The 15,371-nt window shown below is 36.3% G+C and overlaps 1 protein-coding gene across 4 annotated transcripts in view; it reads left to right on the top strand.

Moving 5' to 3' along the window:
- The window catches only part of CCDC141 (coiled-coil domain containing 141), a 71,503-nt gene that overhangs the window by 2,830 nt on the left and 53,302 nt on the right, over positions 1–15,371 (top strand). For all 4 annotated transcript variants that reach the window (XM_042041216.1, XM_042041220.1, XM_042041219.1 and 1 more), the window contains exons 2-5: positions 3,432–3,664; positions 4,685–4,807; positions 12,368–12,559; positions 13,676–13,784. In XM_042041216.1, the coding sequence (XP_041897150.1) occupies positions 3,563–3,664; positions 4,685–4,807; positions 12,368–12,559; positions 13,676–13,784 (526 nt within the window). In that variant the 5' untranslated portion in view covers positions 3,432–3,562. The remainder of the gene's footprint in view (positions 1–3,431; positions 3,665–4,684; positions 4,808–12,367; positions 12,560–13,675; positions 13,785–15,371) is intronic.

The raw sequence follows: 15,371 nt of genomic DNA, 5'->3' as shown, positions 1-15,371 counted from the left end.
TTTGTGCACAGCCTCTGCTTGTCCTGTCACTCTGGCCCTCAGTAGAAAAGGAATGTCTGTAAGGCCCACAGTTCCCTTCTGTTTTCTGTCAGCGTTCTCTCCAGGGCAGCTCTCTGCAAGAAAACTTCTTTCCATCTCAGTGTTAAGAAAGAGATGACGTTCCAAGTTCCTGTTCCCCACAGGCCATCCATGTACTGTCTGGTCTCTGGGATGAGGTGCCTCTGTCTCCTGCCTTTCTCCCCTGACTGCTGCCAGGATGGTTTTTATCATTCTTGCTTTGGGGTTTTAGGAATACTTGGTTAGAATCTCAGTTTGTCACCCTGGAAACTTATTCAACCAGTGTAGGGTAAAGAGGAGCCTCTTCCAGGAAAAATACCTGCCTCCTGCTCAACCTTCACCCTTGATGTGACCTCCATGGCTGTTTTATGAGCTGTTTTGTTTTATGCTTGCTTTCATGCCCTCATTCCTGATGATACCTGGAAATGGTCCCTACTCAAAAGGTAAGACCATGGGAACCAGTAAAAAGCCACAAGCACAGACTTGGAGAAGACTGATGTCTTTGTCCCTCTTTCAGGTGGGGCTGTGGAAGCAGTGTTTATACACCTTTTTGCAAGCCCCATGAAGCCCATCAGTTTGAGGGATCCTTCTTTGCTGTGTGTGCCTATTCTCCCAGGTGTGAGACAAGAGGAGACCCACTACATTTACAAACTGGTCAAAGTGAAGGACCTTGCATCTTTGGGGCTGCAGGGAGTGAGCTTTGTCTCTCCCAGAGGCATTTTCATAGTGCACCAGTAGTTCCAACGCTCTCAACAGAAATAAACTTATCTCCAAAAAAACCACATCCTTTTTCTATGCATCACTGTCAAAACTGGGATTAGCACACTTTGCTTGCTACACATGAGAAAAACCTGTGGATAGGACACCCTATGTGCTGAAAATGAAGTGAATTTTTTCACATTTACCTCTCAAATCCTTTTTACGTACAGTTGTTTCAGATAATACATGACATTATTTACACTAGAGAGACTTGGATCTTTTTTTTTGCTTTCCTGAGATTGGTTCCTTTGTTCCTTTGTTCAGTTTTGTTGTTTCCTGTGGACAGTTGGTGAATATTCCTTTCTTCTTGTCATTCTTACTCTCTTCTTTTACACAGCAGTAGCAAAGGGAACATATTTCTTTCTCCTGACACAAATAGCCTGCCTTTTTCTGGCTGCTACCAGGATTTTTGTTTGTTTCAGACAGAGGAACAGACAGGTAAGTAAACAAGACAGAGAAAGGCATGCTTGTTAAATTTTGTTCCCTTGGACACAGCTGAAATGGGCCATCATGCAGTTCCAAGATCCTCATTTTTTTCTCCCAGGGTTGTGTTCTAAGACACATTTTGATTCCTTGATACCTTTTCTCTGCCTGCTACTCTGATGTTTCCCTGTCTCTATCTTGTATGCTTAGCACAAGATGAATAAATATGATATCCATTCATTTGTTATCAGACCTTCTGAATCACTTGTCTCAGTTGTTGCCAAATTTGCTTATAGTCAACTTCTTGAGTGTGGCATTTTTCCCTTATTTCCAGCTGTCAGCACTGTGAAAAATGATACTTCATTTAACTTGAATGAAAAACAGCTCTTATGTCTGGCTACCCCAGGGAGATGATGGATTGGCCCAACTTGTGCTGTGAAAAAATACACTTAGAATGTTCTTCTGAGAGAACAAAAACTCAAGGACATAATACCAAAATTGGTTTGTAACTCCTTTTGTAAGAGTAAAAAGAAGTCTGGCTGGTTTTTCCTAATTAGTTTTTCCACCAACCAAGTGCTGTTTGTCCTCCAAGTGCTGTCCTGCCTGCAGGGTGAAAAATCCAAAATTGCTTGTCTTCTGGAATGTGTTTTTGAAAGCTGGAGTATTTAGCAGGTTTTGTAGAATGGATCTATCTTCCATTCAAACCAAAATAGGGCTCTCTAATGTTTCAATTCGGAAGTTTTCTTTAGGACTTCTGTCTCCCAGGTTTTGTGTTGGGATTAAATACCAAATTTTTGTTCTGCCATACCTATCACAGGAGTACATATTAGTCCCAAGGTGATCTGTCTAATATTTCAGTGGCAGGGTCCCTGGGCCTCTTACAGGTGTTACAAAGAGTTTCAGAAAACTATGTGATATTTGTTCTTTGGTTGGCAGCTTGAAGGTTCCATGGTTGTGATTCAGCACAAGGGATGGATTTTCTCTGCCAAGCCCATTTTGTTCAGCACAAACAACATAAAGGGCTTCTTCATATCCTGTTTGAAACTCATGGTTTGAAGGTGGTGCTCAGATTAAGGTTATAATCTGCCAACAATTGGAGGGCGGAGAAATGAACGAGCAAAAAGAAAAATGCCACCTTGACACATCAATTGAAATTCCCTGTAACTACCTTAAGTTTCTCCTAGTCCAAACTATTTTAGAATTTTCTTCCAGATCTTGGTTCCACTGCAGGTGTGCATGTTCTTGTTTGTAATTAGCAAATCTAGTTTATATAAAAATGTATTCAAATGTTAAATATTTTTAAACAAACCAAACAAACAGATGCTTAGGGGAGACTTATGCAAGTAGTTTCTTGGGTGGAATTGTTTTTCCAGAGTGGCTTGCAAGCCGAAACAGCAATGTCACTTTCTCAGCTGTTCTGTGGAAGGAAACCCAGCAGCTGTTGTCCCAGTGTGGGCTACTTGTGGCATGCTCTGGACTAGTGGCAATAAAATTAATATGCCAAACCAATACTGTAATCTAAATGTGTCTAATAATTCCCCACACTGAATAAAAAACTTCAGGGGAGTTTAAGCAACTATTAAAGAGGTCTTCCTTATACTCATTTAGATCAAAATGAAGACTGTAGAAACAATTTAAGATTAAATTGAAAAGCAGGAAAATTATCTTGATCTTAGACAGGAATAAAATATTCCTTAAGAATTCAAGGTACTTGGTTTCCTTCTCTGTTTGTTATGGTCACTATACCTTTAAGTAATTTTGGATTAAAAATCCCGTTTTGATTTAGCATTTGATTTATATACACACCCCCATCCTGTTTAAAGACTTTGATTCAGCAGAAGAATCACGTTGAACATACATATTCAGTAACTAGTAAGCGAGAAAGTATTTTACTTGTATAATGTGAAAATGTAGATTCGATGGTTGCATGTTTGAAACCTCATAACACTGAGTTTGTCTGTATAGAATCAATGGTAATTTTTTTTCTAGCTGTTTTAATTTGAGAACCTTTTTTCATTTGGTTAGCTGGTGTCAGGTGATGTCCATGGAAGAAGCCCTTCACACTTCAGATGGTGACAGAAAAGAACAGGCAGCTTAATGCTACCAAACTAGGGGTGTGTCAAATCTCTCTCAAGAATGATAAACTCAATGGAGTTGTCTATTTTTAACCTCCTGTTCTTTCCTTTGGGCAGACTAATCAGTGTTAGCTGAGCCACTTCACTGAATGAATCCAAGCGACTCTGGTGCTTTCTGAAATGAGCAGTGGACCCTGAAAGAGCGTTTCAAGTCTGCTTTGATGTATGAAGTCCCATTGTGAAACACGATGTCAGATGAAGCCAGTTCGGAGCAGAAGCCTTCTACAACAACAGTCAGTTCAGTGGCTGTGCAGGCCGGGGATGCCAGTATTGTTATAGCTGTGCTTAAGGTGAGGCAGCGACTGCTGGCACGTCTGTTCTTGTCTCTCTGTTACTCCCTGATTAACACTTCTTTTAAATATTCTGGAAAATGAGCAGTTAGCATAAAATGATACAGCAAGGTCATTTGATTAGTCAATAGCTAATAGAGTTTTCTTGGAAGTTAACACCTGTTTCTGTTCATGATTACTGTTTGTGGCTTTTGGGTCGTTGGGTTATTTTTTTCAAATAGGATAAATAATTTGGTCAAAATATGTAGGCTCTTAGAGGGAAATAGTTCCTCTTACTCTGTCTAAAAAGAGATCAATGAAGAGTGGCATAAAAATGTGTTTAAAAGCACGATGATTGTAGTTAAGACTCCCTGAATAATTTTAACCTGTACTCAGCAATAACTTTACACAATAAGTGGTTCTACAAACTCCACAGATGAGGTATTTTCTAGGGAAAACAAATACGGTCTAAACCTGATTATGAGTAGTTGTTTTCGAAAGCTGTGAATTCACAGTCCCACGTGTTTCAGTAAAGCCCTTGTGTGCATACAGTTGTGCTTATAAGCACCTAAAGCCCTGTCTTGTGACCTAGAATCTACACCTACACTTTGCATAAAATTTGGCATTGGGAGCTGGATGCTAGTAATGAATCCCAGCTGGAATTTATTGGCAACTTGATTTTTCATTCTCCAGGCAACTTGGAAAACATGCTAACCTCAGCCACTAGAGTTTGTTTGTAATGCAGAATAAGGTGATAATGAGTTGAGTTGTCACCTAATTCAGGTAATTATTCAGGTACTTATTCAGGATGGCTTACATCAGTTGTGGGATATTGTAGTACCTTCTGGATAACTCTAGTCTGGGATTTTGTCACCTGTGAAGTAACTGAATGAAGTTTATACTGTATTCTCAGTGTCTTCATTGCGTGTATGGTCCCTGTGCTCCTGTGCCTATGGAAAGTACATGTGAGCTGAGAGTGTGAGTAAGTAAATGAAGGAAACCTTGTGTTTTCTGAAGTCTGTAACTGTTTACTTATTACAGTGTGGAAAATGGGTGAAGCTTCAGCTGGCTGAATCAACGCCAAATATATTGGAAATTGGCAGCAATCAAGATGAGACTAAAAAACTACTTCAAGATCATGAATTCCTCCTATCTAAGCTGAAGGTAAGATGTGATAAAAAAAATTCCTCGAGTCATTATAGTTCAGGTACAACAGCTGATGTAGCTGCCTGTGCCTCCTATTGCAGTGTGGTAGTTAGGTTAAACTCCACATAGGAAAAAAACGTATGTTCAGCCTTTGTCAGTGTAGCAGATCTTCAGTGGCCTTTGTGGGTTCTTTCCAATTCAGGATATTCTATAATTTTCTGGAAATTAGGCTTCTTCACTGGAGAAATATGCTTCTGACAGCATCAGTAAAGACAGTTTTTTCCACTTTATACATCAGTGCCAAGTCAGGTGAAAAAATCCTATAGCCCTCCTGTAGCCCTCAGTAACTGCTAAATATAAGGGAATGTCAAGTCATTTTTTTAATTCTCCAAAGTTGTGAAAAGTTTGATTATTTTATAACAGCTCTGAACACAAGCAAGCTCCTTGTGTGTCTGAAGTACATATTCCACAAACATTTTCACTGAATGTTAATTGATATAAGTTGCATTAGGAATGATACTGTTCGATTAAAACAGCTTGTCTTGATCTATGAAGACTTTAGCTAAGTAACAGTCCTAAAATAAGATTTTGGCATTCTTGAGAGCAGATTATAAGAACGGTGGCATTTAGACACTGAGTGACAGGCTTACATGAACAAACTGAATTATGTTATATGGGGGTGTTTGACACTGAGAGAAGTCTGAAGGCACCTAAAAAGAAATTTTGTTTTAATGTTTCGATAGGGCAGGTTGACTTTATATATGTAGACAAATAAATTCCTCTAACATCTTTGAAGCTATGAACAGTAACTTATTTATTTAATTTTGGGGGGATTACATAAACTTTAGATCTGAAAGAGCCAACGTGATTTGGATAGGATCAAGTATTTGATTTGGTACCAATGACTATGTGCTTCCCCAATCATTAAAAATCTCCAATGTGTCTGAGGTAATTCAATACGGTATATAGAGAATGCTGCTAATGCAGTGCATTGCGTGGACTTTGAAGAGTATGGAAGAGTATGATGACCAAATGCACAAAACCAACCAAAATACCCAAATCCTAGAGAGAGGTGGTTTTGCTTTCTTTTTTTATGCAAGTGCCACATCTTTGTTGTCACTAGTGCAACATTTGGGTATTCTTGGAATAAGCTACTGTGTCCTGTTTGAGCAATTCAGAATTAGCTGAGTTTACACACTGATGACAGGAAGAAGCTGATTATTCTTCTAATTTTCAAAACTAAAGAGTGGAAAAAGAAAACAGTAATTCCCATCGTTGTATGAAAAATGAAGTTTCAAATAACATTTTACTATGGAGTCAAATCAGATCAGAAAATTTATTATGCATAAACTGTTAAAGAATGCTTGTCATCCAAATACATTGGGAACAAATACTCATTATTTCATGTTTTATACCTGTGGTCCTTGCAAAATTTGGCATTGATTAATGAATATTCTATAAAAGAATTAAGTTCAAAATAACTGCTTTTTCCTCAATAATATAAGCTGTGAAAATAAGGGACTGCAATGTTGTTACAATTCTTCCTGGCTGTACATTTTACAGCCACGACCATTTGTGACTTATAGTAAGCTGTTAACACTTGTCAGTAATTCCTTAGTCTTAAGTCGCTAAATCCACTCATGAAAAGTTTTTCCAAGATTGATTATTAGTTTTTAAAATATTGCTTATAGTTATTTTTTCCCCTTAGCATTTGATAATTATGCATTAACTGTATGAAGATGGGTAAGAGGCAGTTTGGATTGTTTTCCCGTTTCTTTTTTATGGTTGTAAAAAATAAAAGGAAAATAAATCCTGACAGATACGCATACTTGATATGCATATGCTTAACTTTGCTGATTATTCTAATCCAATTCAAAATTCAACTTTTGTGCAGGTCAGGCAAAAATTCTTGAATGAATAATGATTCAATCATGAAACTAGTCCTGCTTAAGGGAAGAGTTAGATGATTAATACTAAATACATCTTCGGAATCAGTGGAGATGTACCTACTGACTTTTAGAAGATAATTGATGGAATAGTTGTCCATTCTGGCATTATCGCATGTTCTTCTGTAAACTTGTTCTAGGTTTTGATCATCCCTTTGCTTTTTAGCTTCACTATTCTCATCCCAGTATATTTATTGCAAATTATAATCAAAATATTCAGGCCAAATTCTTTTGTCAGCATAATATGTTGAAGATTCACAGGTGTAAATAAGGACAAAATCTGGCATAGTGACCAGTGGTCAGTTTACAGTACTTCTGATGCTAGAGGAAAAGGAATGTAATCCAGCTCAGTGTTTCAGGGAATTGGTTTTGATTTAGCAATATTAACAGGGTTAAAAAAGCCCAAACAGCCGGTTTGGCACTCAGTAGGGCAGATGGTACTTTAAAGAGTAATTGGAATAGATTTGTTGAAAGAGAAAACAGTAACTTCTACAACATTTTGAAAGTTCTTTTAATGTTCGGAATTATTGTGATAAAAATTGATGTGTGTTCTTCAGGGCCTTAGGGAAAAACATATCAAAAATACTTTGCTTTGATAGAGTATACTCTATCATAGTCATTACTGATTTACATTTGTTCCATTAAATTTAGGAATTAGAAACATCCTACTACTTAAATAAAAAGCAGAATACAACTTTTGAAAAGGGCCCTACTTCAAATGTTTATGTATTAGGAAACAGATGTGTCATTATTAATAGAGTTAAAAGAATAAATGTTGAACAGGAAAGATTAAAACTGAGACTAAACAGAGAACATGTATGGCATGTTTACATCCAGTTAAAATTCCCCTCAGTAGTCTCATCTAATATGTTCTGATTCTGTTGCTGTTTTGCTCAATCAGACCATATCAGCAATACCAGTTTTGTTGAAACCATTAACTTCTGTGATTTCATATAAGTCTCTTTCCCAATATCTGCCTCATCCCTCTTTTGGTGACTTTCAGCAGGTTTATATGTTCTGAAAATATAAATATATGTATATATGCATTTTGATGTCTCATTCTTCACTATTAAAAAAGAAAAAGAGAAGAATCAAACCTGTAGAACCTGAGACAAATCTTCCAGGAGATAAAATGATATAGATTGCACTTTCCATAGATTTCTCTGCCTTTCTTCTGTTTCCAACAGAAGTGCTACCTGGAGATAACATGATTACTTAGTGTTTGAGTCTCTCAATAGTAAAGCTCACTGGATCATCTGGAGGGAAAAAAGAGAAAAAGAAAAAAGTGTTGCGTGTGTGTGTCCATAACAATGTTAAAATTCCCAATAAGGCATTCTTGGTTTGCTTCCAAAGTTCTGGTTTTTATCATGACAGAGACTGTGGCAGAACAGCCACAAAACTGAAGTGAATCTAGCCCATAAACTTAAGTTTAAAACCATCATTGTTATTAATTTGGCTCATGAATCTGAGGATTGCTCCTAATTATTTTATTTACTTTAATTCACACAGCATAAATTGCAAAATAGTCATTTATACACTAATAGCCAAGAAAAACAAATTAGAAAATTACATTCTTCAAAAAGCACTAATATAATACACTAATTTTTGTATTTGGTATCTTTTAAATATGCCTTTCTGTTATTTCAAGTAAAAATATTTTCAAAATACTTATTTTTCAGTAATTTTGCCATGGAAGAAATTATTTGTTAGTATTTTCTCAATTATTGACAATTAATTTTTGAGGTCCCCAACAGTACAATTAGCAACAAAGTTCAGCTGCGTTTTTATCAAACCAGAGCTGATTTTTGCAAGTGATTTGAACAAAAAAAAAAAAAAGAAAAGGAAAAGGTAAAATGTAATAAATATCTTTTTTCAGTGTTAGTTCAGCTCACTTATCAATTTCAATATTTGTATGAACAAAATTCCAACCAAAATAGTATTTGTCTCGAAGTAGCTTTATGACTGTTTTCTGGGCTTCAAGTTAACAACAGTGTTGTATAATTTCAGCACTGCCTTTTAGCACTAACTAAAGGCTAATTTTAGCAGCACCTCAGTGCTAAGAGAATGGGAGGGTAGTTTACACCTCTGAAAATTCCGAGTGATGGAGTCAGTGTGCAACACTCAGGAAAGGCAAAAGATAATTTCCTCCTCTCATTCCTTGCTCTTTTAACAGAAGGCAAAGTACCCAAAATATGGACTATGAACAAATTAATACAGTAGCTATATTATTCAACACGGCTTACACATTACTATTCTAGACCTTCAGTTATTTTTATTCTGTCTTTGCTACAAGAGCAGAGGCAAATGTGCCCTGGGAAGGAGTGGGGAAGGGGCGCGGCTGCCCGGCAGCTGCCTTGCCAGGCAGGGAACATTCCTGCTGCAGGCCTGCGATTGCAGCCCCTGAGTATCCCTTCAGCCCAGCTGAACCAGAGCATTGCTCCCTTTGAGCTGCCAGTGCTCTTCTTTTGGGATGGTGGAGTTAGACGTATTATATATATTTAATAGAAATTTAAATTGGTCTGTTCTTTTTAAAGCAATGCTTTTTTGACATGGTTTTACTGACAGCAACAGAATTTGCATGTTCGTACAAGCTCCTTTTTGACTACATGCTAGGCATTCCTTGTGTTGTCAAGCTTCATTCCAGCTTCTCAAAGAGAACCATACTCTTGTGTGTGTTCACAGGGAATGAAAGTTCATAGGAAGAAACAAACAGCATGTGAAGTGAAACATATTCATATCACATAATTGTTAATTTGAGAAATAACAGCATCATGTACTCAGAACTAGATGAGCTAGATGCATTTCTTTTCTTTTGCCCATTCAGACTGAAAAAATAAACACAAACCCAGACATTTTCAGGAAAGAATATCCTTCCGATTCTTTTTCTGCTCTGTTGAAAAAATAAATATATTTTAAAATGTGTTATTTGAGAAGTCAATAGAAAACTGAAACATGAGATTTCAAAAATGTTTGAAATAATTTTAATTCTTTACTGGAAAGCTATATTAAGTTAAGTCAATTAATAAAAGCCTTATTAAAATTCCGGTCTCTGTGAAATATTTTGTTTTCCATAAGTCATCATTTTTTGATGGAAATACACATTTTTCTACTAAGTTTTCTTCTAGATCAAGAGACACAAGTCGGAAAAAAGGAAATACCAATTGGATATTAGAAAAAAAAATATTTGACCATGAAAATGATTACATTCTGGAACAGGTTGTGCAGAAAAGTTCTGGAATTTCCATTGTTAGGGATATTTGAGACTTCATGGGCTAAGTCCTTGAGTAACTAGAGCAACAGGTTAGACAGATGACCTGAAGAGTCCCGTTCAAATTATTCCTTGACTCTGTGTTGATAAAATATTTATATTTCAAAGATAAAAAGAAGAAAACCAGTAATATCAGTCTACTTCATTTAAGGATAAACTTTTGCCATATGTAGTATATAGAAACTAGCATAGTTGAGGATAATTATTTGCAAAGTTCGCAGTAACTAGTAGCTTTACAGTTGTGGGAAGCATAATTTTAAACTCATGGCAATAAAACCTTAATAGCACTCTGACCATCTTAGGTATTTGAATTGTTTCTCAAAAAAAGAGTAGTTTCCTCTAAAATATTTCTCTCTCTTTTTTTTTTTATTAGTCTGTCTTTTCAAAATGTAACTTTTTCTGTTGCTGGGGAAACAAGACAACATGACAACTCTTGTGATATTGGGTTTTTTTGTAGGGTTACAGGGGCTATTGTTTGAAGGCAATAAAATACACACCTGTTTTAAATGAGCAAACCATACTCAACCATGCTAAGGAAAAAATTAAGTCTGTATTTCAAAATTTCCATTAATCAGTTCTAAACCCTAAAAGGCTATTACACATAGCAGTTCCATAATTCTCTTTCTTTTGTAACTTTATGCACACTAGTTTTGCATTTCATTAAATGCAGCAGTTTAGTTTGCTTTAACTTTCTAATTTTCTGTGGTTGGATTTGAATTCATCTCATAGTAACTGAATTTTTAAAAATTCATGAAGCATGACTGATAGCTTTTGAAAACTATTCCAGTTTTCTCTGTGTCTTAGGGATTATGTGCCTCACAGCTAATCAATTACTAGAAAACATAGCCTACTTGTCAGGGACAAATGTTAATTAACAACCTGTTCAGAAAAAAGACTTCTCAAAGAAGAAAATCTACTTCTCAGTCCTATACCATTTGTGTAGCATTCATCTTGCATAGTTAGGAAACATTTAGCATTTGAAATGTCTTTTAAATATGTTGAAGCTGATGTAATATTAGGATAAAAGCATACCTAGTTTTATTTCAAAATATGAAATAGTCAGCTCTTTAAAAAGCTAGTCTTTGCCAAGAAATTCCAAGTGGAACTACCTCAGATGTCACTCGGTTTTCTACAGTGTATTCAGAACAGCTGTGAAAGTGGTCTGATCATTTTGGTAAAATTAACCTTCTAGTGACGAGCAGTTTGTGTGTAAAGTTCTGAAAATATTTTACCCCGTTTTTTTTATGTTGGCATTGTCATGACTATAATGCTTCTCATTAATTGATATTAAGATTTGAGTTAGTAAAGAGACTATCAATATCTTATATATTAATTTCATTCCTGTTATATTAGTTACAGAGCCGGTCTAGAATGTTAATAAAATCTCATGTTGGATAATTAATGAATGCCACTACTTCTACAGAGTTGTTGTGCGTGTAACAATTTTATGCCTCATCAAGAAAGAAACATCATAAAGGCTTCTTTAAGTGCTCTACTTCATCAACTTTTTATCTGGTGGTATAAAAATGGCTGTTAAATTTGTTTAATAAAAATTTCTTTTCACATTACATATTCATGTGGTAGCAGCTCTAATAACAAAAAAGAAAGTGACACTATGAATTCCTGCTGATGATTAAACCCAAGATGGGGGTCGGGAAGAATACAGAAGAAATGCTAATCGGTTTTTCTGACACAGTAAAGGTTTGTAACATAAAATGGAAATGGGCCAGCAGTTATCTTTCTTGTGGTGAGATTAATAAAGGGAATGAAACACAGAAGAATTATTTTGACAATTGAGCATTATTATTTGGTGGCCAGCTTGAGCAATGCAGCAAACTGAACTTGAAACACTTAGATGGGGTTTCTTGGAGAATACATGCTTATATTCAAGCCACTCTTGTCTGGATTGCATTGTAGTTATCAGAAACTTATGAGTAAATTACCTTACAAACTTCTAGAACTTCTAACATTCAGTAATGTAATATGATGACATATGAAAGAGGATTCAAAATATGTGCACTGCTACCACTTTGAGGAACACAGGAAGATCTGTGTTTATGGAGATGTAAAAATGTTGGAGTCTAAATATTAGACCTAAAATAATAAATTCTCTTACCTCTTGTTTATACGTGAATTTTATAAAAATATTGCCCCTTAAGTACAAATGAAATTCAGAAACTTGCTGTAAAACATGAAGAAATAGCTACACTCCTATCACTAGGAACTGGAAATAAAGCAGGAGTAGGAGGCTTGTGGCTAGTTTGTTAGACCCACTATAAAAGTATCCTGACACCAGTATCAGCACACTGTTTTGGATTTTGTTTACAGATTTCTTACATTTGTTTTGGTATTTTTCCTTCCCAGGCTTTGGAAGACAAGGTATGGGACCTGCTGCAGGAAGCAGACAAGGTTTCAGATGAGAACAAAGAAAAGAGTCAGGTTTATGATGCCATGGCAGAGACCCTTGGAGATGCATGGGATGCCCTCATCATTATGTTAGAGAAGCGACAGGCACTGCTGGAACTTACTTCAGTGTTCTTTGAAAACGCTCTGGAGGTTTGTATTTAAATCAAATAACTATTAATTTGGAGCTGCCCTCATTTGATGGGTACTCTGACCACTCTAATTTTAATGTGTTATATATTGTTCATTGTATTCCTTAAGGCTGAGGCAAACAAGAAAATTAAAATCTTGGGATGCATCCTTCCTTTTACACCTTTTGGATAGCACAGGATGAAGCTGAACCAAAAACCATGTCTACTTTAAGAAATATTTTAGTCACAAAGTCTTGTACTCGTACGTGACAGAAAATGCCAGTGAAAAGTGGAACTGGACCAAAACCTAAAATATGTATTTCAGTGGCTATGGACATTCTGCAGAATATCTTTCATTCCTTATGATTAAAATTATTTGGCATTGAAAGAACTTATTCTCAGGTGCCTTCACTAATGCACACTGGTAATTGGCCACTGAAGGTTTTACACTGAAATATCCATAAACTTATGGTATTAAATAAAGCAATCATTAGTCTAACTTGACAGTCATTTACCTGAGACTTTGATGTACAGATGGACACAAAAGAACAACTGTGTGATCCCTGTTTATCTATCTCTTAACCTAATTCACTGATACACACAGGGAGCTAAGAAAGAGAGGGATTCCATACCCTGCAGGTATGTGTGCCCACTCTGTGTAGCCTCATGATCAACCATCCCCACATCCTGGAACTTGAAAAGCTTAATAATTCTCCCTGATAATTTTGTTTCTATAGTATGCCAGTGTAACCTATAAGTTGCAGAAGCAACCATGGGACTACTAACTGCCCTAAGAAGTCAAAGATCATCAATCTACTAATTATTGTGTCCTAATAATGTGTATTATGCGAAGAAATTAGATTTGTCATAAGGCTTTGTAGGAAAGATGATTCACAAAGTGGCAAATTACAGATTATGTCAACAAAAGTCCTTCAATCAATCAGTGCCTCAAAGAAAAAAGCAACTCAGAAGGTGCATGGAGGCCACAAAGCATCTGTATTTGGCAGTCACTAAAAATGCCTTTCTCCAAGAATTTACAAATTTTCATGAACTTTCCCAATTACACAGAGATTATGATGTAGCCATGAAGAACAAAATTATACTGTGCTTCTCCTTATCCTTTGTTTTCTTAATGCAGTTTGCTGTTAAAATTGACCAAGTTGAAGATTTCCTGAAAAATGCTCAAGAGTTTGACAATATCGACTCTTTGAGGGAACTTCTTCTGCAACAAGAGCATCATACAAAAGGTACAAACTGTATTCCACTCCTGATAGCATGTGACTGTGTACTGACTTCTTGAAGGAATAATTTTATTCTTCCTGTGCATATTAAAACAAAATCTTTTAACAAATATGCAAATACTCTTTTTGGAAAAATATAATGGTGACATAGCTTTTTAGCAGATTTGCTGAAAGATATGAAACTCCTGGTTTCAAGCTAGCCCTTCCATCTTTGTTGCTGCAGAGTGGGCAGTGGCAAGCTTGTACTCTGATTTCAGGGCAGTTCAGGTCCAGTGAGCTGCTAAGAAACCAAACTGACTTTTAGTGCTGATTTGCAAGCAAGTTCTAAAACTGTTCTTCTTTTTCCTGGGGCAGTTCATTCAAGTCATCAGAGCTACCAATGAATTAGCATTTTTCTATGGAAAAATTTCCATCAGAAAAATTTCCATCAGATGATTTCCAATCAGCTTTAGTAACAAGCCCCGGCAAAGCCCTGCAGTCTCTCAGGAGTGACCAAGGGAGGAGTTTGCCCCAGATTTTCTTTGCCCAGGATTGGGGTTTGAAACAGAAGGGGTTAAGTGAGGATGGGAACTACAAGATAGAGGTGGCAGCGAACCAGAATCTTTTTGCCTACAATGGTTCCTGGAATTTTGCTTCTGCCTTTGAGGAATGCAGCTGTGTTTCACCCCCCAGTCGAATTGTCTGAGCTGTTTGAAGAAGCTCTGTGGCTGGGACTGTAACACTCTTGGAAAAAAGCTGCTCTCTCCCCTTCAACAGCTTTCCTGTGCACACCTTTGCCCATAAAGTTTTCTTCCGTATGAATTCTTTTTCTTTATTCAAGCTTCTATGTGAAGCACCTTCTACCATATTGTGGCACATTCCAATCAAAAAGAGAAAATAATTTTTGGAACTAATCTCATTCTGTGGCTACTCCAGACACCTTTGCAATTCCATATGGTTCTGCATTTTTTATAAGGCTTAAGACTACATCTTTGTAATTTTAATCAAATTTTGCTATATGATTACTAACACTTGGCAGAATATCAATTTTATTATTCACTAGTGGAGCACTAGCTGAAATATTTTTAGCTACCTTGAGCACCAGGTATTCTTCCTAGGAGGCTGAATAGAGGATCGAATTCAGATAACTCTAATATGGGTTTTGGGCCTTCCAAATTGGTCTTCATGGGAGAAAACTGCTCACTGCATACCAATTTGAACTTGTAGTATCTGGCAGCAATTTACTGCTGAAAAGAGGGCCCATAACTGTAAGGATCAGGTGAAATGGCTTGCCAGAGAAAGATTGCTTTGATGGCAATAAGCCTTTCCTCAGATAGAGGAAAGTGACTGCAATTTATTGACTTCTTATTCTACCTTAACTACATAAAATTTTGAAAGCTAATATTGAACTATTTGATAAAAAACAACGCTTTCTGCAAGAAGGATACTATCTACCTGCTCCAAAGGAAGGTGGCTGGAAATACAACCCTCACCAAGTATTGACTCTACCAGTATGTGATAAGTAGTTTATCACAAATGCCTATCAGTCTGGAATAATTAAAAAAAAAAGTTTGACACAAACACATTTTAAAATGGAATAAAAAAGGTGAAAAC

Source organism: Corvus kubaryi, unplaced genomic scaffold, assembly GCF_017639235.1.
Source record: "Corvus kubaryi isolate FWS band 111438036 unplaced genomic scaffold, C.kubaryi_AGA036_p1.0 37396, whole genome shotgun sequence".
Taxonomy (NCBI): Eukaryota; Metazoa; Chordata; class Aves; order Passeriformes; family Corvidae; genus Corvus; species Corvus kubaryi.
Note: the sequence above shows the minus strand (reverse complement) of the source record. Positions and strands in the feature narration are given on the sequence as shown.